Source organism: Triticum aestivum, chromosome 6D, assembly GCF_018294505.1.
Source record: "Triticum aestivum cultivar Chinese Spring chromosome 6D, IWGSC CS RefSeq v2.1, whole genome shotgun sequence".
NCBI classification, from domain to species: Eukaryota; Viridiplantae; Streptophyta; class Magnoliopsida; order Poales; family Poaceae; genus Triticum; species Triticum aestivum.
In genome coordinates, this window is record NC_057811.1 from 33,491,278 (window position 1) to 33,516,028 (window position 24,751).

General features: G+C 45.7%; 4 protein-coding genes across 4 annotated transcripts; 2 read left to right on the plus strand and 2 right to left on the minus strand.

Moving 5' to 3' along the window:
- Positions 1-5,481: 5,481 nt before the first annotated feature.
- On the minus strand, positions 5,482-9,533 carry LOC123142380 (putative disease resistance protein RGA4). Its single transcript, XM_044561319.1, has 6 exons — positions 9,207-9,533; positions 8,508-9,170; positions 6,319-8,426; positions 5,700-5,758; positions 5,581-5,613; positions 5,482-5,492 (listed from the first exon to the last, which is right to left on the minus strand). The coding sequence occupies exons 1-6, from the start codon at positions 9,531-9,533 to the stop codon at positions 5,482-5,484; spliced, it is 3,201 nt and encodes a 1,066-aa protein (XP_044417254.1).
- Positions 9,534-13,156: 3,623 nt separating this feature from the next.
- LOC123141127 (uncharacterized) lies at positions 13,157-13,944 on the plus strand. Its single transcript, XM_044560353.1, has 2 exons — positions 13,157-13,467; positions 13,603-13,944. The coding sequence occupies exons 1-2, from the start codon at positions 13,206-13,208 to the stop codon at positions 13,671-13,673; spliced, it is 333 nt and encodes a 110-aa protein (XP_044416288.1). The 5' UTR covers positions 13,157-13,205; the 3' UTR covers positions 13,674-13,944.
- Positions 13,945-16,612: 2,668 nt separating this feature from the next.
- On the plus strand, positions 16,613-17,110 carry LOC123142381 (uncharacterized). Its single transcript, XM_044561320.1, has 2 exons — positions 16,613-16,871; positions 17,034-17,110. Exons 1-2 carry the CDS (start codon positions 16,613-16,615, stop codon positions 17,108-17,110), a joined length of 336 nt encoding a protein of 111 aa, XP_044417255.1.
- A 393-nt stretch (positions 17,111-17,503) lies between these two features.
- Positions 17,504-21,287, minus strand: LOC123140928 (uncharacterized). The gene is made up of 3 exons (XM_044560192.1): positions 20,120-21,287; positions 19,259-19,359; positions 17,504-17,739 (listed from the first exon to the last, which is right to left on the minus strand). Exons 1-2 carry the CDS (start codon positions 21,207-21,209, stop codon positions 19,304-19,306), a joined length of 1,146 nt encoding a protein of 381 aa, XP_044416127.1. The 5' UTR covers positions 21,210-21,287; the 3' UTR covers positions 17,504-17,739; positions 19,259-19,303.
- Positions 21,288-24,751: the final 3,464 nt, after the last annotated feature.

Sequence of the window (24,751 nt, forward strand, 5' to 3'; positions counted from 1 at the left end):
TGCCATGAACCGGTACTAATGCCTCAAACCCCATTAGTACCGGTTGGTGGCTCGAACCGGGACTATAGGTTAGACCTTTAGTCCCGGTTGGTGCCACCAACCGGTACTAATGGGCATCGCACCCTTTAGTCCCGGTTCGTGGCACCAACCGGGACTAAAGGTCCCAGGTGAACCGGGACTAATGCCTTAGCCGCACGAACCGGGACCAATGCTCACATTAGTCCCGGTTCGTGACTGAACCGGAACTAATGTGAAAATTGCCCTGTGACGAAAGCCCTGTTTTGTACTAGTGTACTCAACCACGACCATGGGTCCAAGCGCTCCCTGGGTATCCTGCACCTAGCAGCGAAGGTGGAGGCCCTCCTGCATGGTATGTGTCTTGCGACGACGCCAGGGGACAAGCGCGAAGATGAGTGGGGCTAGCTCGAGAATCGATCTTCCCTCAATCCACACTAGTAGAAAACGGAGTTTTTATCACCGGTTTGTAAGGGCCTTTAGTGCCGGTTCTGCAACCGGCACTAAAGAGTGGAGACTAAAGCCCCCCCCCCCCTTTAGTACCGGTTCGGCACGAACAGGCACTAAAGGCCCACCACATGGCGTGAGCTCGCGCCGTGGTATGGGGCACCTTTAGTACCGGTTGGTGTTACCGGTTGGTGTTACCAACCGGTACTAAAGGTTTTTTTTTGAAAATTTTTTCTGAAAATTTTGGAAAAAAAATGATTTTTTTATTTTCAATTTTCTGAATTATTTGATGAGTTAGTCTCTAATCACCCCTCTTAACTACTCAAGTGTGGATCACTCATTCTAAATCGTCTAACTTCCCGGCTGGTCACTCATCCTCTCACAAATGTAAGCTGCCAATCCTATTAACCCTCAGCAGTTTAGCTTGAGCATTAGGTCACACGTTTCACCGTTTGAGTTTGAAACTATTATTCTAAAAAACAGTAATTATTTAGTAACACTAATATTTCTTGAATAAATTTGACCCCAGTTTGACCATAGTTTGACTAGATTTGACCAAAATTCAAAAAATTGAAATAATTATTTAGTAACACTAATATTCTTGAATAATTATGTAGTAACATTAATACTTCTTGAATAAGTAGGCTGTCAAAATCGATGTGGATTTTCGTGCTGAATTTTTTGAATAATTATATGTTTTTTTCGACATCGTATGCAAAAGTTATAGCCGTTTTACATTTTCCCTACACTTTTTGCAAAACATGTCCCAGTTTAAGTTTCCAAATTTTTCTAACTAGTACATGTAGTAGTATAACTACCTCTTGAAGGATTTTATTTTTTGAAGTTTTTATCATTTTCTTTTGATGTTTTCAAAACTGAAATGACAATACACGGCGGGGAGGGGGGGTAGAATTTGAAAATTGCCCTATAGTCCCGGTTTGTGTCTCCAACCGGGACTATAGGTCAGACCCCTTTAGTCCCGGTTCATGGCACGAACCGGTACTAAAGGTTAGCCCTTTAGTACCGGTTTGTGCCACGAACCGGTACTAAAGGTGATCGTGGGGCTCCGGCCTGACGCCAACCTGCCACCATCCCTTTAGTACCGGTTCGTGGCAGGTTCAACACGAACCGGCATTAATGCATAGCCGTTCGAACTGGCACTAATGGTACCATTAATACCGTGCCAAAATCGAATCGGGACTAATGTGTCTCACATTAGGTCATTTTTCTACTAGTGCCAATGGTCGGTCCAAAACTTGCAAGTGTCCCCCGGCTTAGATCCCACGAGGTAGAAGCCCTGAAGATGGCGCTCACGTCCTGGTCATGGGGTATGTGGAGATGACTCTAAAAACGAGAGGGGTCCGTGTGCTGGAGCCACAACCAGCACGTCCGGAGGGCGATGCCCGCCCTTTGTAGGTCTTTGATCCCGAGGCCGCCTAGCGAGATAGGGGTGGCACACCTGTTGCCAATTGACAAGGCATTGCCCGCCGTTGGCATTTCGGCTACACGGGGCCCGACTGTGTTGGAGAGTGATCTATGCACCGCAACTACCCCAAATTAGCATACCTTGCATATATGTTCCCATGTTCAGAAATTTTTGTAACAAGGTTAGACAAGCACTGTCCCCTGTCCTGACTGGCCCGCAGAGGCGTCCCTGCTGCCCCAAAATGATGCACGAGACAAAAGAGATTGCAAGTGTCGAACCCAGGGCGGAGTGTACGTTTATCGAAGAGGCCAGGCCATGGTTCCACTAGTTCCAAACAACAAGCAGTGCTCATACATTAGGAAGTAATGCTAGCGCACGAAGGCGGGATCATATCCGATGAGGCTCTACAGGCCTAGGTGGAACTCTTCTCGCGCCCATCGACAAACTCCCATATTGCGGCCATATTGACTCGATCAAAATAGCACATAATAAAACAAAAGGAAAATACACTTCATCGTCCTTTCTCCTCGTGGTGGCAAGCTCGGCGAAGGGCGAGACCTCGTCGTCGGCTGCGGGCATTGGAGGAGAGGGGCGCGATGGGGAGTGGAGCAGAGAAGCCCGACGGGGAGTGGTGGCTAGGGTTTCACCCAATCGGGGAAGTGAGGACCCGGAAGGAGAGGAAGCACCCACCCACCCACCGACACGCACATACCCACAATGCGAAATACCCAAAATACCCTTAGCGGGGCACCGGAATTACGGCGGTGGCAGCAGATATTTACCGCGAGACGGTAACTATTCATTGCAGCAGTGTCGCGGGCTCGATCCGACGGCCAAGCTCTTCCACGCGGTCGATCTAACGGCTGAAAATCCATCAAGCAAACGCATCGAATGGCCGGAATCGCCTGAGCTCTGAGAACGCCCATGTTCTCCCAACTAACATAGTTATGGATCCGCCCAAGCCCAAATCCCGGCCCTTCCAGTCGCCTCTCCCTCTGCAGTCCCCACCACGCCATGGAGGACAAAGGCGGGAATGTTGGGCGGCGGTGCGGGAGCGTTACTGGAGTTTGGGTCACGCACCGGAGACATTCAACTTCACAATGCTGGAGATCAGGTATATAACGTGGACTGATTCTGATAGTGGAGCCAATTTTCTTGTTGATCTGTGCCTTCTGATCCAACATTAATGAAGCAATACATTGCAGTCTAAAATTCGTGACCACCAGGTGTTTGCGTTTATGTGCACAAGGCTTCTCATTTTTTATTTTGACGACCCGTACTTCCCAATCAAGGCGAAATCGAATAATGCCAGGAAATCCTAGATTCCGATCTAGAGAGAGAGAGAAAGAGAGTGTTTATATCTACAAAGCTTTTATCTTTCTCTATCCAATTTTATATGCTGCCATACAATTGTATAAATTTCATATCGAACAAATGTTTGATGATATCTATACCGCTATGTAGCACACAAATAACTTTTAATGTGGACAAAATCCTAGAGGCTAGCTAGGTTGTTACAAGAGACGACAGTCAAATGACATGGTCAGCTAGTTCTACAATGGGGTCGACCCCAAAATAACACGGGAAAAGAAAACCTACTAGAGAGTACTAGATCCCAACTACATTTGTACAGTCGTGGGAGTACGAGACCCACACCAACCTTGTCGCCGGCGGCTAGCCTGAGATGAGAGGGGAGGGGCCAAACAGTGGAACAGAGCATTTGGGAACAGAGCAGAACCACGTGGTTACTTCTTCTCCCTCCAGTTGCAATACATTGCTGTCTAAAATTCGTGACCACCAGGTGTTTGCGTTTATGTGCACAAGGCTTCTCATTTTTTATTTTGACGACCCCTACTTCCCAATCAAGGCGAAATCAAATAATGCCAGGAAATCCTAGATTCCGCTGTGTATCTACTAGATTCCGCTGTGTATCCTAGATTCCGCTTTTCGCATTTTCTGTCCAATCATATATGCTGCCATACAATTGTATAGACCTCATATCGAACAAATGTTTGATGATATCGATAGCATTATATAGCACACAAATAACTTTCAGTATGGACAAAATCCTAGAGGCTAAGCTAGGCTGTTACAAGAGAGGGCGGTCAGATGACATAGTCAGCTAGTTCTACAATGGGGTCGACCCCAAAACAACATGGGAAAAGAAAACCCGTCCTACTAGAAAGTACTATAGATCCTAACTACATTTGTACAGTCGTGGGAGTACGAGACCCACACCAACCTTGTCGCCGGCGGCTAGCCTGAGATGAGAGGGGAGGGGCCAAACAGTGGAACAGAGCATTTGGGAACAGAGCAGAACCACGTGGTTACTTCTTCTCCCTCCAGTTGCAATACATTGCTGTCTAAAATTCGTGACCACCAGGTGTTTGCGTTTATGTGCACAAGGCTTCTCATTTTTTATTTTGACGACCCCTACTTCCCAATCAAGGCGAAATCAAATAATGCCAGGAAATCCTAGATTCCGCTGTGTATCTACTAGATTCCGCTATGTATCCTAGATTCCGCTTTTCGCATTTTCTGTCCAATCATATATGCTGCCATACAATTGTATAGACCTCATATCGAACAAATGTTTGATGATATCGATAGCATTATATAGCACACAAATAACTTTCAGTATGGACAAAATCCTAGAGGCTAAGCTAGGCTGTTACAAGAGAGGGCGGTCAGATGACATAGTCAGCTAGTTCTACAATGGGGTCGACCCCAAAACAACATGGGAAAAGAAAACCCGTCCTACTAGAAAGTACTATAGATCCTAACTACATTTGTACAGTCGTGGGAGTACGAGACCCACACCAACCTTGTCGCCGGCGGCTAGCCTGAGATGAGAGGGGAGGGGCCAAACAGTGGAACAGAGCATTTGGGAACAGAGCAGAACCACGTGGTTACTTCTTCTCCCTCCAGTTGCAATACATTGCTGTCTAAAATTCGTGACCACCAGGTGTTTGCGTTTATGTGCACAAGGCTTCTCATTTTTTATTTTGACGACCCCTACTTCCCAATCAAGGCGAAATCAAATAATGCCAGGAAATCCTAGATTCCGCTGTGTATCTACTAGATTCCGCTATGTATCCTAGATTCCGCTTTTCGCATTTTCTGTCCAATCATATATGCTGCCATACAATTGTATAGACCTCATATCGAACAAATGTTTGATGATATCGATAGCATTATATAGCACACAAATAACTTTCAGTATGGACAAAATCCTAGAGGCTAAGCTAGGCTGTTACAAGAGAGGGCGGTCAGATGACATAGTCAGCTAGTTCTACAATGGGGTCGACCCCAAAACAACATGGGAAAAGAAAACCCGTCCTACTAGAAAGTACTATAGATCCTAACTACATTTGTACAGTCGTGGGAGTATGGGACCCACACCAACCTTCTCGCCGGCTGGCGGCTAGCCTGAGATGAGAGGGGAGGGGCCAACAGTGGAACAGAGCATTTGGGAACAGAGCAGAACGACGTAGTTACTTCTTCTCCCTCCAGTTGTACTTGCAGCACGAAGATGAGAGGACGTCGCTTTCCGTGATTTCTTTCTTGAATTTTCAGGCAGTGGAAATAACAGCTTAGAATTTACCTGTAAGTACAGCACAATTCTGTAGATTTATAACATAGAAGCAAGAAATGACATGTACTCCGTTGACTACAAACAAATGGCAGGGTACCTTTTAGTTCTCTTTCCTCGTAGAGAACCACAGCTATCAAAATGGGTAGCCGTGTTTACCAAATTTGTAACACGTCTCTCCTGACCCAAATAGTAGTTTGCGTCTCCTGCAAAATTGACACATAGTTAAATGGATGCCCAGATCACAAACTGACAGGAGATAATTCTGGTTAACGCATGGAAACAGTACTTAAGATAGGAATAACGTCTCTCAGTCTGACAAACCGACAGTAGATTGCAGGAGATGATGAGATGGAAGAAGTGAGTGAGAGACAAGATGACCGATGAGAAGTGGGGCATACCTATTCTGACATGACCGATGCGGGAAATCTTGTTCCATTCAGAGCTCTCTTTCTTTTTCCAGCTTTCCGCCACCTCTGGATCACATTCTCTGATAATGAAAGACTGCAGCGAAGAGGGCAGATAGGGAAACGGGAGGCGACAGGGAACCACATCAAACTCCAGTTTCTTGAGAGAGTGAAAACCTTCTAGCCATAACATAATCTCTGGCTTCAGTATCTCCAGGGACTCAAGGGACCTTCTATTTTGTCTCATCCATTGCTGAGATATTGTGCCACAGCCAACGGAGATAATCAAGTTTTTTGTGTTACACAATCTACTCAGTGGCTCCATATGCAACATGGAAGGGGTTTGGATCCAGAGCGAGTAGACCTTCAAGGAGACCTCAACCAATGAATGTCCATTCATTTCACCTGATTGTGCTGCCACCAGAAGTTGGTCACAGTCTGTAATTTCTAGCCAACTGAGATATGAAAGAGCTCCAAGCCCACCCAAGGATGACAAGAAAATGCAGTTCATGATAACCATTTCCCGCAGTGCTGTGAGACTCCGGAACACCTCTGATGATGGAAGAGACTTCACCCTGGAGCAGTTGCACAAACTCAGTGACGTAAGATTAGACAGACCAACCAGTGAATTCAGCAGAGGAAGTTGGAGGTCACCACACTGCACCATAGAGAGTTCTTTAAGCGTGCAAGGGAGTAGTCCACCATCAACCCTCTCCATCATTCTCAATGAATAACAGCTCCCAATGCGAAATTCTGTAAGGTCATTCATGCTCCCAAATGATAAAGGAGCATGGATTAACTTTTTACAGTCAACAATCTTTAGGATCTGAAGAGTGCAGATATAGTGCTCCTGCAGTAGAAAGCTCTCTGCCAACGTAGTCAAATTTGAACAATTGCTGATGATGACTGATACTAGCTTGGGTGGCATGGCCTCAGAACCAATGTTACCATGGTGGACAACTATTCTCGGGAGGATGTCCAATCCAACATTATTTATTTCCAGCTGCATCAAAGTCAGAGGTAGAAGTGGCAGTTTTCTTAATCCCTGGCATCCTTCCACCACTAGGGTTTTCAGATTTTGAGGCAAGGAATCACCAGATGATTGTCCAATCTGTTTCAATCCAGTAAGGTTTTGCAATTCGAGATGCTTGAGTAGCTGTAGATTTCCAAGAGATGGAAGGCACACCCAATTTTTGCACTGTCTCAGCTCAAGTGATACCATATTGACCAGAGGGGGATGGTTTATCCAAGGTGGGAATCGGACACCACTGTATCCTGTAATTTCAAGATTTTCAAGACGAGCATGTGGCTCAAGTATATCAAGAACCAGATTGTCTTCCTTCAGAGCATCATTAGTTTCAGACCAGTTAAGTGACAGTGACCTAAGATAGGATTTCTCATTTATCTTGGCCTCTATAACCTCTTCATGCCTTTCAACATTCTCAAGGTTGCACAGTCGTAGCTTGCAAAGGCTTGTTAAATTCATCAATGAACTTATTCGGTAACCTTCCTTTGACTGAATACTGAAGTTATACAATTCTTGAAGTGAAGTTAATCTGCCAACAGGACACTGACCAAATCCATTAGTACCATAGGACACATACCGCAGGTGAAACAGGTTTTCCATATTCTCCACTTGTTCTGATGCTGTACCTATTCTTTTCGCTGCAATAAGTACTTGTAAATGATAGAGCTTAGAAAGTCCATGTATTTTCTCAATCGTAGAGAAAGAGATATAACGAAGGTGCTTATTAGCAACTTCTTTTGGGAAACAGAACTTGGTTACCCCTTTTAAGCTCAATAACCGTAAGCACTTAAGTTTTTCTATAACTTCCTCCAGTGCATATACATGACCAGTGCTGACATGATAAGAATCTTCCATGACGAGTGTACGCAAACTCTTAAAGCAGGAAATGGCCTTGATCTCCTCACATGATAACTTGCTGAAGTTTGCTATCCATAAGTGTCTAACTGTACACTTATGATGCAGAAAACCACCGGATTCAAGTCTTAGGCATTCACCGGTAGAGACATTACGTGCCAACTCATGCAATAAATCATGCATGACATAGTACTCTGTGCTGTATTTCTGGTAAGGATTTACTGTTGGCACAAAAGTAAAGAATGACTTTCTTGCCAACTGCACAAAGTATCTTCCTCCCATGTCTTCTGGCCTTTCAGTTCCACCTTCTGTTTGTAGGATCAGTCCTGAACCCATCCACATTTTCACTATGTCTACCTTCTTAAACTTGTGATTTTTTGGAAATATACTACAGTATCTAAAACAAAGCTGCAAGTGCTCAGGTAGGTGATGGTAGCTCGATCGAAGAACAGTTGTGATGATAACATCAGTGCTTCCTTCTAAATGTTCTAATTGTCTGTGCAAGCCTTCCCAATGCTGATCACTTATGTTGTTCTGTAGATGGCCACCTGCAATCTTTGTTACCAAAGGACAGCCATGAAACTTTTTTGCTATTTTTTCAGCAATTGGCAAGAGATGTGCATAATCTTCTGAATTCAAACCATCAAATGCATACTTCTTGAAGAGCATAAAATTTTCATCTTCATTTAATCCATTTAAATGCAAATAATCCTTTCTACTTCTCATGACACGTGTAACCATATCTGCCACAGATCTCATTCGGGTTGTCAGCAGAATCTTGCTTCCTCTCTGGATACTCCGCAAAGGAGCCATTAATGTTTCCCATTCAATCATTTTGCTATCTTCCCAAACATCATCCAGAATAAGCAGAACTTTATTAAGGCCAAGTTTGTCCTTGAGAATCTGTTGCAATGCTTCCAAAGTATCAGCATTAGGCTTCTCTTTTGTAACTGCCTCCAAGATCTTCTTCATTATCCTTGTTGAACTGAAAACATTATCAGAAACATGTACCCACAAAATACAGTCAAAGTGTGCTGAATCTTTCAACTCTTCGCAGACAATCTGAGCAAGGGTTGTCTTTCCTATACCTCCAATTCCGATTATTGCAAAAACCGGTACCTGAGTAACAGTATCTGGATCATCATGTACATTATCAGTCAACCACCTTATCACCTGGTTCTTCTCACTGTCACGACCAAATATCTCAATAGGCACCAAAGTGGAGCTAGTCTGGTATACACTTCTTTCAGCACGATCTTGCAGGACAAGATTATCAACACGGCATAAAAGCTGAAGGAAACCACCCAAATCTTTAGCAACACTTTCTAACCTCTCTATGGCCTCCCTCAGCTTCTCTACCATGTTTCCCTCAGGAGTCATCCTTGCAGCCTTGCCAACAATCTGTTCTTTGAAAAACTTTGTCAACGGATTACGCACCTGTCCTAGGCTGTGGGCTTCTGCCTCTTCTTTAAGCTTGTGGTAGTCCATCTCATCAAGTGCATCCTCAGCCTCCTCGACTGCATCGCGGAATCGCCAGAGCCACTCAGCCAGTCCATTGCTCTGCTCACTGATCTCCTGATGATCAACAACATCGTACACCGCTTGGATGTCCGTGAGCTTTTCTGACAGATTATTCTTGAGCTCCTCTAGATCGTTAGGCTTGTACCACTCACTGAGATAACCGAATGCCTTGTTCACGATGAATGAGATGGCTGGGGTTGCAACCGACTTCCCTGCAAAGACTAGTGCAGCAGTAGCAGCCATTGTTGTGGACAGGAGGTTTGGATCTCGTTCTCTGGACAGGAAGCAGGAAGGACAAGGAGGAGTCAGGACTAACACAACTAAAGAAAGATCTTTGCAGGCGACTTGTAGTCCTTGATACCACAATATAAACCTCCATTGACTTTAAGCATCGATTTTATATAATGATATAGTTTTAAAATGCTAATAGAGCATATTATTTTCGGTGGAACATGGAGCTGGAGCGCAATCAAAAGCCATTATTTTGACGTGGAGATTCCTTTACCCAAAAAGGCTTTCGCCCCGCTTTATATATAAAGCACCGACCGAGCACAACTCAGATACAAACGCACGCCAGCACAACACACGCACGCGGCACGCACCCAAGGCAGGAACAAAGGCGCTGAGCGCAGCAACACTACCCCTAGTACTACAAGAGAACCCGGAGTCCTCAACCGTGAGCATGCCACCGCGAAGAGATGAAGCCGCATATGACGAACCATGTGCTCCAAGGCGGCGCCTTCAGGAAGGTTACGACACCAGAGCACCGCCACCGCCCGACCCGAGGATCAGAGTTTCCCCTGGAGCAACATGACGGGCAATGAGAGCCGCGACGACGCCTTCAAGAAGGGAACGAGCTTCCCCGCCGCCGGTCCATCCGCGGATAGATCAGGTTTTCACCCCGGCCAACACTCACCACCACCGGACGCCACACCCCAGCGACCACGTCGCCCACACGACCATGGCCTCCAGGCAGCACCTAACCACGGGCTCTGCCCATGAGCACCGCGGAACCACCACCAGGGCCGCCACCCCGGCATCCCAGACCTTGACACCACCTCGCTCGAGACCCACCGCAACCCCAACCAAAGATACGGGCGGAAAGGGCCGCCTTTCGCACCCCTGAGCTGCCCCCAACGCCGAAACCCAATAGGTCGGCCAAAACTGGCCTCCATCGACCCGTCCGGGGCACCGGGCGCGAGACGAGCTTGGTCCTGCTGCCGGGCGCGAGACGAGCATAGTCCTGCCGCCGGGCGCGAGACGAGGCCGGTCCTGCTGCCGGGTGCGAGAAGAGGTCGGTCCTGCTGCCGGGCGCGAGACGAGGTCGGTCTTGCTGCCGGGCGCGAGACGAGGTCGGTCTTGCTGCCGGGCGCGAGATGAGCGATGAACCATTGTCGGGGGAGGGCCGAACCTTCGACGAAGGTAGCAACTAGACGACGAGGAGAGGACCGAAGGTCGAAACGGGCCGCCTACAGACAAGCCGACGCCGGAAAGCCGGCCGCCATCCCAGCCGGCCCGCCGAGCTGCCATGATGCAGGCACGACGAATGGTAGCCTCCACACCAAGAGAGCCGACCCACCACGCCGCCGCCGCCCATAGCCAGAGCAACAAACACGCCGGGCCGCTGCCCCAACCCGCACCGCCCGCTCACCAGACGTCGGCAAAGCGGACACGCACCACCACCACCACAGCACCAGCGCCACCGCGCCCTGGCCAGGTCCAGCCGGAGCCCCCCCACCCCACCGGAGTAGACGGACCCCAGCTGCAACGCCACCACCTAAATACGGCCGCCGGCCACCACTGCCACCGCCAACCACCACATCGACCTGATCTGGGCCGGGGGCCAGATCCGCCACCAGCACGATCCAGGGCACCGGAACCCCACGGGCTGCGCCGGAGAGGAAGGAGGCGGCGCCACCGGCCACCAGAACGCCAGGGGAGGGGAGGGAGCAGGGGCAGGGCCGGCCCGATGGCCGCCACCACCGAGCAGAGGAGCGACGCCCCGCGACGGCCCCCACCTGTGCGCGGGAGGGAGCAGCCCCGCCGCCGCCAGCGCCACGCGGCCTTAGGCCGGCGACGCCCCCGGCGGCGGCGAGGGAGGAGGGCGGGGCGAGGGGGGCGGGGGGAGGCGGCGCTAGGGTTCCTCCCGGGGGCGCCCGCGGGAGCGCCTCGGGGAGGGAGGGAGGGAGGGGGGAGGAGCTCTCCGTCTGTTTGACTTTGGAATCGTTTACCGAAATCATTAATTTCCATGGAGGCACGTATTGTACTTGTTTAAGCCAAACCACAAGTTCCGTGCAAGCACGTCATATATTAATAATAGTGACAAGAAACTTGATAACTTTTATTAGTTTAGTTAAGTGAACATCGTGGATGCGCCTAATGCCAGTGGGAAGTGGACATGTTTAATCGTGCAACTACAGCTATTTACTATTGATCAATCACTCACATGATCTGGTTCCAACGTAGGGTCAACCGGTTCTGGCTACTGGTTTATGGCCCTTCCGCAGTTCTGCATCTAGTGCACATGGAACAACTGAAACCTGAATGCCTGAGTCTTTAGTTGTACCAAATTTCATCTCTTCCTCACCTTGTTTGTTAGTTAAATCTTAGTCTTTTAGAGACATGTGAGTATTAACTGTGTTAGATATTACATTAGGACATAAATGGTTACAACACATTCTTAATGTCGTCGAGCCGTAGATGCCTCTTTTTTGCCAAAAGATAAACTGTAAAGTCTCCTTTTGGAACACCGAAATAAGGGACGTCGCACAGTATAGAATCTTGCATAATTTCAAACATAGGAATAGTAGACATTTTGCGTACCTCAAATTAAGAGCCACGCTGTGTCAGGAGTGAATGGTGCACATTTGTTCCTGATGCGAGGCTGTACAAGTTGGAAATTAAAAAAAAACTTGTGTGCTTGCAGCAACGGAAAGGAGGCGGAGAGCCCTGATCAGGTGCGTGTTGAATTGTGGAAATGCAGGGGAGGGGAAGCACAGTCGCTTGCTGAAGCAATTTACCCAGGAGAGAAGATGGGGGCATGAATCGAAACAGAAGTACTTTTTGCTCAAGCAAAAAGTGGCCGCACAATAGGAGCACAGAGCACTGGATGTTGATCAGCTAACAGGTGGCGGATGCTTTCGAGGCAGAGGTGTAAGATTCAGTGACAAGTAAGACCTGATTCTAGTGTTCCACTTAAAATACTAAGCTGCATTAGTTTTAATATATAGCCATTTTGTTCTACATAGGCGAAAGTAAATCCTCTTCTTCCTTTCAAGACAAAATTTCATCTAATCTGAAACAAATGTTAACCCTACAATATTTTCATGTTCGGTTGATACAAATTTTAGTTTTGTTGGAATCATCTTTTGGCTGTTGTCGAAAACATTGGCCATGAACGATCGAAACAATTTCAGTATGTTGCAATGGAAACATATCTGTCACAAATATGGTCGAACCAATTTCCAGTTGTCATCAATGCAAATTCTTGAATTGGCTGGTTGATCAACTTCTTCTGCGTTGGAAACAAAATAATCGTTTATAGTAATTTCCCATATAAACAGCATTGCATGAAACTGCTTTCAGTTATCTTTCTACATCAGTTCATGGAGCTTGTCTGGGGCAAAAGAAAGATGTGGGCAGCATGCATTCAGTTATCGTTCACAAAATCGGGTACAGGACACTGAACCTGAAATTGTGGCGCATTTAGTTTGCTGTAGAATACTGAAATACTTTGCTCGGCTACAATACAAATTATCCGTGGAAATGTCGAGATTGCCCCCATTGAGATGAACAGTCACACAGTAGTTCTCCGATATATAAGAGCTCACACTGGCTGAACGAGCAGTCACCACTCACCAGTCACCACAGTAGTTCTCTTTCTCTTCTCTTCTCACTGCCTGCACGAGGAGGGAGATGGTGGTGAAGAAGAGAGCGGCGGTGATCGCCGCCCTGTGCATGCTCCTGCTCCTCATGCTGCCAAGGCCATCCCGTCAGCAGTTCTTCGATCACTCCTGCGACTGCTACCGAAAGTGCTACTTAGAGTGCAAGAACGCCTTCCCGATGCTCTGCAAGGTCGTGTGCGGCGGCAGCTGCAATGACAACAAGGACCCTGTCGTCACCTGCATGGTCGCCTGCTGCACCGACTCTATCTGCGGCCTGTCACCAGCGCCGTCCGGTAAGAGGAGTAGAGGACCTACCACCCTACTTTGTGGGTCTGTCCGTAGAGGCACACTGATGAAATATGTGTGCTCCTTTTGCTGTTATTTGGTTCTCATGATCTTGTGCTTGCACTGCCATTTTGCATATGCAGCTTGCGCTCCGGATTGTATCCATGCATGCGAGAAGATGTGGGGTGGCCATGGTCCCGCCAAGGAACCTTGAAGATCAGGATCGCTCGATCATCGGATCATATGATGCACCAATGCAATAAAAATATATCTCACTTCGGTGCACTACTTGTGAGAAAATTTGTGAATGTTATAATAAAGCCAGTTATGACGCCTTTGGCAAATAGCTGCTAGTTTTGATGTGTCTTTCATTTTATCTTCCCCTGTCCAGATTGCAAGAGCAAAATTGTCTTATCTTCTTTTTGTGAGGTGGAAGTGACATATGAGGTTCATATAACAAGTAAAAGAATTCAAACATGAGCAAAGTCTTCCAAGCCTTGTGTAAATCCCAACAAAGGCAAGATAATTTGAAATTCATCAGTCAGAATAGAACTAGACAAATTCATCGGTCAAACACACAAAATGGGACATAAGCAGACATTCGACACAGGATTTCCCCTCTTCATACAACATGGGACTCAACAACAACAAGTTGGGGTAGCTGCATCTCCATAAGAATGACTAAGTTTTGATGTTGGCTCGCCAAGCCTATCACAGCCCTCCTCCTTTACCCGCTTGAGACCAGCTATGTTGAGACAACATAGGCAGAGCCCTCATAAACATGGGACTCAATCAAAAGAAATCAGTGAAAATGAGCACACTTGAAATACGAGAAACACAACATGTCGCTGCATTGTACATAGACTTTTAACAAGGACAATAATCACACACACCCAACACACTGAAGCACGCATGCGCGTATATGAAAGAATTCACGTTCAAACATTAGGCAACTCATCGAAGCCTTCACCATATCCACTGTTCAAGAACTTGTCCGATTAATCAGTTAATGGGCCAGTTAATCGCTACTCATAGGGTGGTTGAATCGAATAGCACTTAATCATTGTGTTAAATTGTGAGGGTGATTAATTGGCCTGTCAGACCGATTAATCCATTGTTAGGCCGATTAATCGTTGCTGACCCATTAACTTGTGGGCAAACAGATCCCAAAATTTTGCCCGATAACCCCTCCCATCCCCCTCTTGCTCCTCGGTAGCTAGGATTCGACCAAACATTGACACATTTTGGTATATTACATAGCTGGGAACATGAGAGTATTGTATAATAGATAAAAAAAGTCGATACATGTTGGCAAGTTCCTATTAATCTACCGATTAATGATGTACCAACTAATCCAGTTAATAGGCTGATTCCTCGATTAATCGTTACTCCCAAGCCGACCGAGCAGCTACCAGTTACCAATTTCCTAAACAATGACCATATCTCAAAAAAAGTAAAACTACCCCAGTAGCATTACTACTGAATATATGCAAATTTTGTTAATAAAAGTGAATAGTTGCAAACAAGACATAAGAATGTCTTTCCATGCAGATACTTCACATCTCCAGGCACTTAAAATTGCAATTTGTCCCTTACTAGTACTAAACAGCAGGTAATTAAACATATACACAATAGTTTTTACTGGTATGCGTGCCATCCCATAAAACAGTATTGTATGAAAGCTGCATTCGGTTTTCTTTCTACATCAGCACAGGCAGCTTCATAAGGGGTTGTCTGGGCAAAAGAAAGATGATGAGCATCATGCAATTGTCTAATCAGGTTATTTTTCTGGCATGAACTATTCCATTGGAGCTACATTCGCAAATACCAAGCTGTATAGAGGTGATTAAATATAGCATAACTTGCACACTAGTATGTAAATCAGAACTGCATTCTGTTTTCTTTCTCGATGAGTGCTACAATGTGTGGGGCGCCCCTGGTCCCGATCCAGACAAGGAACATTGAAAAGCTAAGGGCTGGTCGATCATGCTATCATATGATGTCGAGCAGCTGTGATTGCTGCATCAATCAATAAGATGTGTTTTACTTCCTTGCAACGCTTGTGAGAAAATTTGCGAATCTTAATATAAAGACGGTTATCGATTCATGTGGAAAATCCCTGCTAATTTTGATTTTACCTTCCTCTGTACAGATGACAACATCAAAATTCTTTATCTTCTTTTTGCGAGGATTAAGGAACATAAGACTTAACATGCAAAAATAATTCAAATATTAGCAAACTAATCCAAGCATTGCATGAATCTCAACGAAAGCAAAATTATCCAAAATTCACCGGTCAGAACCAGATAAACATTCACCAAAAACAAACACACAAAATGGGACATAAGTAGAAATCTGACACAGAATACCCCCCACATAGTACAACAGGAACACAAAAGAAAACGGTGAAAAGAGGAACACATGCATAATGCAAACAAGAGATCAATTGAATGGTACTAACTAATTGAAGCAAGCTATCAAGGCACATCTGCATCTCGGGAAACCAGAACGTAACTGTAGATACCTGCAGGGAAATCACATGGCGTCAGTCAAAGCAATTTGTACAAGGCATTCATGGAAAACCGTTGACATTATATCTGAAGACATTGTATGGCTCAAACAGTAAGCACTAAGCACTAGCTAAACCATCTTGTAAATTGTGTGAAAAGCTCCGGCGTGAGATCACCTCAGAATTATATTAGAGAAAACCAACATTAGAAAAAGATTCGTGACCTGTGCTGATGTAGAAAGAAAACAGGTCACTTCACAAGGAAAATAGAAAGATGAGCAGCATGTGCTTGTCTAATTCGTGTAAGATCCAAGGTTATTTTCAGATATATTGTCAACGGAAATTAATTCGTGTCCTGCTAGTAAGTGGCAGTAGGCACCATCTCGTTCAGGAAATTAATACATTGGAAAATTGGCTACAGGGCACTCCAACCTGAATTTGTGGGTCATTTGATTTGCTGGAAAATACTGGAATACTTTGTTACGTTACACTACAAATTATCCAGGTCAAACGTTGATATTGCCCTCCGAACTCCAATATAAGAGACCACACATCTGACTGACTAAGAGAGCCACCAGTCACCTGAAAACTCCCACATTCCCTTCCTATTCTCTTGTCATAGCTCGTGCGAGGAAGGAGAGGAGATGGAGGTGAAGAAGAGGGCGCCCACCATTGCCACGCTGTGCATCATGTCAGTGCCATCCAAGCAACAGGTGGCCGCCATGTCCTTCTGCAACTGTTACCAGCAGTGCCACGACGGGTGCAGGCACAGCGTCCCTTGGTGGCTCTGCAACGTCGACTGCGCCGGCAACTGCGACAGCGTTGAGAAGAAGGATGCTCTCGCCACATGCATCATGGTATGCAGCACGGACTCCATCTGTGACCAGTCGGTGGCACCAACCTGTAAGACCAACAGAACACCTTACTTGCATTCCATTTGCTCCGTTCCGTTTATAGATGAATTCTCCTGAACATCGATGCAATACATGCTCTCTTTTTTTCTATTGATACAAAGAATCACCATCTGGTCTGAGGATCTTGTGCTCGTCTTGGCCATTTTTGCAGATACACAACGTGTTGCAGATTGTATAGCTGAGTGCAACAAGAGGTGGGGGCGTGGGGCAGCAATTAATGCCAAGTAACCTTCAAAATAAAGAGTTGAATAGCCTCTGGATCATGGGATCGTGATGTTGAACGGCTGTGATTGCGGAACCAATCAATATTCAATAAAATGTGTTTTGCGCGTCCGCACAACACTTGTGAAATTTTGCAAATCTCATAGTGTGACATGTTTACTTCATACTCCAAACCTTAGCAATCCCATCCACTTAAACATTAGCAATCTCACCGAAGCCCTCCCTGAATCTCAGGGAAAGCAAAACAACTCAACATTCACTAGTCAGAACCAGGTAAATACAAATACGCTAAATGGGCATAAGCAGAAATTCTACGCATAATTCGTCCTTGCCTGATACAATATGGAACACAATCAAAAGAAAACAGTGAATATGAACACACACAAAATGCAAGCAAGATCAGCTGAAAGGTTCATACTAATTAATTGTAGCAAGCCTGTTATGTATTCATGCCAGTTGGTCAATTGACTACAGAAAGTAGATAACAAGCCAGGTTGATCAAAATAAGCGATTAATTCCTATAAGCCGACTTCACGCCTGACTAGTGGATCCTACATAGAGGGTGAATTTTCCTCACGGGTTGCAGCAAACAAGCCCCTTCTGCATCTCAGCCACCAGATTGTAACTCTAGATACCTGCAGGGCAATCACAGCATCTGTCAAACCAAATGTGTGCCATTCATTCATGAAAATGCCATTAAAGTTTTATCAGATGATTTTGTATGACTCAAATAGTAAACATTAGCTTCACCATTGTGGAGATCTCCAAAGACGAATCATCTCAGCATTACAAAACCAACATTAGAAACACAGAATAGGTAATTTATAGTGTAGTGACCCTTGGCTTCTATTATTACTTTATTGGCAATCTTTGGCTATATCTGGTCCTAATAGAGGATAAAAGATCAGTGGGCATACAAGGGGTTCATGGAGTAGGAAATCAGAAATTTCAAAGTTTTGTTTCTAGCTCATTGTCGTTCTTCTTTTTAAATGCAGAAGCATCTAGTTAGTCACTAATGGATGAATTTAATCAAATTCATGATGTAGAAGCCTGAACTAGGGATCATGCATCGCCTTATTAACAGACAGAAGACTTACTTCGGTCAAGAATAGATGTCTTTTTCTCACTCTGCACAACATTTGACCACTACTTCCAATGATAATATTCGTCGTGCCATTTTGATGATATGTTTAATATAAAGTGTTAAACATCAACCCTGATCAATTTTAAGAAATTAAACTACCACAAAGCATATATACATATAGTTTGCAGCAGACAACGGCCAATTGAATATGCAACTAACAATGAGAGGTGCCGAGACAATATTTAAGAAAACTGCCTAATACTAGAATAACCTTCCAGAAATCTGCAATACTTAACTGCAAGTGGAACGATAAACAGTAGTACGGCATGGCACGATGGCATGCTCTCTTCAGAATTTGTTACAATAATTAGTTCACTGGGTATCAGAATGATCCAAAATAAGCAGCAATGTGAAATGGCATGGGTATAAAGCCCATATAAGTGAAGGAAGTATAGACCAAATGATCAGGTTAATTTTAGTTGTCAGTCACTTACACAGACAGATATATATAAATCACTAGAACCTGATAGATCCATAACAACAAAAAACTAATTAAAGGCAATGTAGCATGTGTAAAATTAAAACGAAACTATGAATCATAAAAAAGGATGTATTTCATTCTGCTACCACTTAACATGACACCATCATAATCTATGACCGAGTAGGAACAAAATTTTGCACAAAAGGGGGAAGGGTATCAAGTCATCAGTAATCTGAGGAGCTAGAAGGGAGAAAAACCAGCACTACTAGAGGGGACTTGGGTAGTACTAAGGAGGAGGTAAACTGAAAGCAAGGCAGCTGGATGGAAGGGAGAGGCAAGCGAAGAGCATATCTAGTAGAGGAGCTTAAAACATCAGCAAATAAAAGAGAATGTAAGTGGGTGAAGGCATGAGGAAGAGAATGGAGAGCTGCTGAGGAAGGGATGATGAGAAGTGGCCAGGTGGGAAACAGTTAAGCAAAAGATTGTAGAGAAAAACATACAACCCTCCCTTGCAATTTAGTACTTGAGAATGGCAGTAAAAAGCGAAAAAATACATGTTTTTGAAAGAACAGTTCAGAACTTCAGATACCTCAACATACATTCAGAAGATAAGCTTTCCTGCTCAACCAGTATATCATTGATTCAGCATATTTTGATCAGCTCCATCATGTCCACCACCAATGCTTGTTTCTGCAATCATAAGAAGTCAAATAACCTGACGGAAAGCTAAAGAGATACAAGGAGGCATCAACACAACATTTACATAACTCACAAATGTAATCTGGAAAAAAACTAACTGAGTTCTGATACAACATTACAAAGAAAAACAAAACCATACAGCCTGTCAAATTGAAAGAATATTCCGATGCAGTTGTTTTCAACATGAGAAAGACCTGCACCACAGCACTAACACTACCGACATACAATTCTTATATATCAAAGGCAAACTATGAAATTTAGTTCAACTGTTACAGAAAGAATTTACCAATCTCGGTGTTCATTATTTTATTCAATAGATATTCATATAATAAAATGATAAAGACAGTTTGCTATGTCTGACTTGAAGCACATAGTTCAACGAATAACAATATGTTTTGATAACATAAGAAACTCATCGCTACATATTTGTTGACAAACAAGATAACAATGAAGTGATGACATAAAAGGCATAAAGGACACTAGCAGATTGGCTACCAGTAACATATGTGAATTCAGACCATGACCATCAAATAATGCTACCACACAAGCAGTCAAGTATCATAACAGAAACACTACAGAACAAATTCGCCATATGTTGAAGAGGTCATCAAGGATCAAAAGAAACAAGTAATATGCCACTACTTAAAATGGTTAGCTTAACACAACAGAATGTGAACAGCATATTCCATCAAATAATTATCGAAAATCAACATGAATTTGTTATGACCAGAGTTTGAAGACATGGTATTACCTGAAGCATAGACACTTTCTAATGGATAACAGATATCACAGTTACTGTTTTCAGGAAGTTTACTGAACTGCAATGACTCAAGCTGGACCATGAAGATACTGTCAAATGTCCGCAAGAAAGCCACATTATTTTCCTCAGCATAAGCTACCATCGGTGTGTGCCTTATCTGCTCTGAATTCAAGGGAAGTAGCTTGTCCATTTCAAAAGTCCGTCCTAGCACCCATGAAGCAACACCATCACAGTCCTTATTCCTCTTCCATAACTCGGCGGCGAATCCTGTCAGGGAGAGTACGCCCAGCCCGCCACCCTCTGCTCGCATAGCCATCAAGAATTGATCTTTGGCAAAGGTATCCATTGGCAGACCTAACACAGCTAGGCTCTGGCTATCCAAATCAACCTCAAGAATTACACTTGTACTATCCCCAGGGAGCAAGATGTAAAGAGAATCCCCGACCAGCACAGGGGGCATGCTTTCGTATTCCATGGCCTCACGTGGAACCGGTGTTTCGATGAGATTACTCCACACACCGGTCTCCGACGAGTAAATGGCGGCGATCGCTCGTGCATATTTCTTCTTGTAGTTTACCAATACCACCTGGAAGTGCTGGGCGTCGGCGGCAGCGCGAAGCACCTGGCCGTCCATCAGGGTAGTGGCCATGTCGATTCCTAGGGGAGCAGCAACGCGGTGCTGGTCGCCGGTGACGGGGTCCCACACCAGGACCTGGTTCCGCAACGAGTGGGAGATGAGCACGAGGCCGTGGCGGCAGCTGAGGATACTGTACCTGTCATTGAGATTCAAGGAGAAGCGCCCGGCGGGGACACGATCGGGGGCCTCCATGGCAGGCGTGTAGGAGATGCCTGGATAGTCGCTGCGGAAGAAACCGAGGAGCGGAGGGCTGCGGCGGTGGTGTTGGCGGTAGCGGCGGAGGAAGCCGGGGTCGGATACGAGGCGGCGCCAGCGCTTGCAGACGGCGGAGGCGCGGGGGAGGGAGGACGGCTGCGGCGGGAGGCGGAGGAGGACCTCGGAGAGCAGATCCTCGTCTTGCAGGGGCGAGCGCGAGCGGGGGCGGTGGTGGAGGGCGGCCGCCATGGCGCTTACAGGGAAGAAGGCGGCGGCGGCGCAGTCTAGGGCGTCCACAGATGGGGGAAATGACGCTGCGAGTGACGATTGAAGCCCAAAACCACCTTTTTTTTAGAAAAAAACATCAAAATGAGGCTGCAGTGCCTTTTTAAGAAAAAGAGACTACGTATTTTTTTTAGAAAACCAAAAAATAGTTCTATTTATTAGTATTTTTGAATGTATACAGTACAATCACATAGGCTCAAATATACTCGGCGTCTGCTCCAACGTCGGCGAGGAGCTTGCAGGTAGCTGAGGAGTGGATGCAGATTGTGGCCTGCATCAAGGACATCTAGAAGACAGAACGTGTGTTGGACTCAGAGACGTCCTGCTGTCTTTTCATTTTTATCATGTCGGTCTCTATGTGATTTGTATTTTAATCTCTATGATATAAATGACACACATATTATCATAAAAAAGAATACTCGGCCATATGAATGCAGGCACACCCTATCCCTATTTAATAATGTTAAACATTGACTATCTGAATAATGCTAGACCTATGTAAGATTGAGGCTAGCGACCAGGAAGTAGGAACCCTAACTAGCCACCAGTGTCAAGAGAGCCAACAACTTCCGGCAGCGTCTTCCCACTAATAGGAAAAGGGGCATTTACGCCGGTTTGTAAGGAACTTTTGTCCCGGTTTTCGAACCGGGACTAAAGGGTGGTTACTAAAACCCTAACCCTTTAGTCCCGGTTCTTACACGAACCGGGACAGAAGGTCCTCCACGTGGGCCCTGCTGCCAGCCCAGGCAGGGGGGCCTTTGGTCCCGGTTGGTGCCACCAACCGGGACCAATAGGCAGGGCATTTTGTCCCGGTTGGTGCCACCAACCAGGACCAATAGGCATCCACGCGTCAGCACCTGGCAGGAGCTGAGGTTTTTTTTGAAAGGGGGTGGTTTAGGGGTTTTGGGGGGTTAATTTAGGTGTTTCATATATTGTGTTAGCTAGCTAATTAATAGAGAGAAGTGTCCTCTCTTATCTCCGTGCTTGGTCGATGCTACCTACTATATACGTATGGAGAGGACTAGACACGCTAGCTAGTAATCAAATGAAGGAAACAGAAGAACGTCATGAACATATGCATACAAAGAGAAGTGATATCGACCACCTCTCCTTCTCCGAGAGATTGGTCGAACAACAAGTTCTCGTATATCTATCCGACACTACCGGCTACATATATACAATAATTATCTCTTACAATACAATCTCCTAATTAAATTGTAGGAACACAGGGTCCACATAGTATTCTCCGTTTTCATCGATCACGTGGTCAAGGAAGAATGCCGCCAATTCCTGTTGAATTCCTCGCATACGATCTGGTGCTAGGAGTTCATCCCGCTTCCGAAACATCTAATTTGAAGAAGGGGGTCAATACATATATATATGAATAAATGAAACTCAACACAAATGATGGTAATAAAATAAAATTGTGAATATTATTGCTTACGCACTTCATATTGTTCTTCAGTGTAGCCCCGCTCACAGGTCGTGTAGCGGATGGACTCGCAAACGTAGTATCCACAGTAATTATTCCCGGCTTCCTGCCACAACCACTTTACAAGAAATAGAGGTCAGTCAAACTGATAAGTAAGCATGCTAAATGGTATTGATGAAACTAGTGCTTGAATCACTAGGAGATGCGCGGAACATGCTACTATAGTACTTACTTTCGGGTGTTTAAATTGCAGCTTCTTCGGCAGTCCCGGAGCTTTTGTGCTGAATTTTCTCCAAACCTTGCCAGATAAAGAAAACAATTACTTGATATCAGGAAATGAACAAAGTTGCTGATATGGTGGATAATAATCGATTTAACTTACTTCTCGAGCATTTGAGTCATGTTCGCATAGTCCTGGGGATCTTTTCTTCTCGAGTCTAAGACGGTTACTAATCCCTGCTCAAGCTTAATCTCTAGGAGAATACAGTGGAAGCTGCGCATGCATGCATAAGTCATCAATTACATTACCATAACCTGGACTAATAAGGGAAACCGAATATGCACAAGACAGTAACACTCACTTGAAGTTGTGAGGAAAGAGTATTATATCTTTGTTTTGATTTAATACCAACGATCGTAGCAAGTTGGCCTCAGCTTCTTTGGGATGTTTTTCAACCGTATATGCATCTATGAGATTTGTGTTAATGAACCCAATATCACCGATTTGTCTTTTCTTCAATTCGGCGATCTTCGATCTGCATAATATAGTGAGGATAATTATAAATACATGCAATGAAAGAGTTGACCTATATAGAGAGACTTAATGACAGAAGTAGTACTACTTACACACAGTAGCAAGTGATCATTGTTTTATCGAGGGCCTTTTGATTGTAAAACTGAAAGAAATCCTCAAATGGAACATTCAGCAGATCAATTCCAATGAGGTCATGCTCCGGTTTAACTCTCAGCGTCAAAGTATTCATCCCATCAGACTCTCTGCAGGTTTTCATGTACCAATCATGTAGTCTTCGCATCATCGTTGTTAGAGATCTTTCATCTTTGACGAGAGGCTTCCCGTAATGGTATTTGTGTTCGTCGACCTCCATGATTTCGTAATGTACATCGTCGGGCAGGTAATCTCCAAGATTGCTATAACCGGCCACCATCCTCGGATCATTAGCGACGATGTCTTTTGACACCTTGAGTGGGGGGCACGATTGGTTCGCTTGTTCGCCGAGCTAGGCAATTTTTTTCCCAGCTCGTCGTTCTTTTAACCTCTTATCACTGACAGTACTTCCCGACCGCTCCGCTTCGGCATATGTCTTTGCAAGAATGCGCTCATAGTTGCCTCTCAGCGGAGACTTGGGTGGTTTTGTCAGGGCAGCCAGAGTGCGCTTTGCTTTCACCGGATCTACCTTCTCCTCCGGAGGTGGATGTTTCTTTGCTTTCACCCCTTCAAAGAAGTTTGTCACTTCGGCTCGCACGATCTCCCTGGTTTCCTCCTCGGTCCTCTCGTATGGTAACTTCTCTGGAGTCTTCAGAGAAGGACCGAATCTGTATTGCCTCCCGCCTCTGGCAGCTGTACTGCTAGACGCCGGCAGAGCAGACAGAGCGGCTGCGGCTGTCTTCTTTCCTTGCTTACGAGGCGGAGGAGAAGGACTACGACGCGCCGGAGCAGCCGGAGCGGCGGCGGGTCTCTTCCGCCCTTGCTGACGAGGCGGAGAAGGAGGAGGCTGGCTGCTCTGGCGCGCCGGCACAGGCGGAGAAGGAGGCGGAGTGCCGCCACGCGCCGGAGAAGGAGGCTGAGTGCCCTGATCACTCGCCGGAGGAGGAGGCGGAGGAGGAGGCGGAGTGCCGCCACGCGCCGGAGAAGGAGGCTGATCAGTGCCCTGATCACTCGCCGGAGGAGGAGGCGGAGGAGGAAGCGGAGTGCCCTTACTCGCCGGAGCCGTCCAGTTCGAAAGGTTGATCAGCTCCTTCCGCCATAGGCATGGAGTCTTCAGAGCTGAACCCAGCCGAGTCTCCCCTTCATCGGTAGGGTGGTCAAGCTGGAGGTCCTCAAATCCCTCCGTTA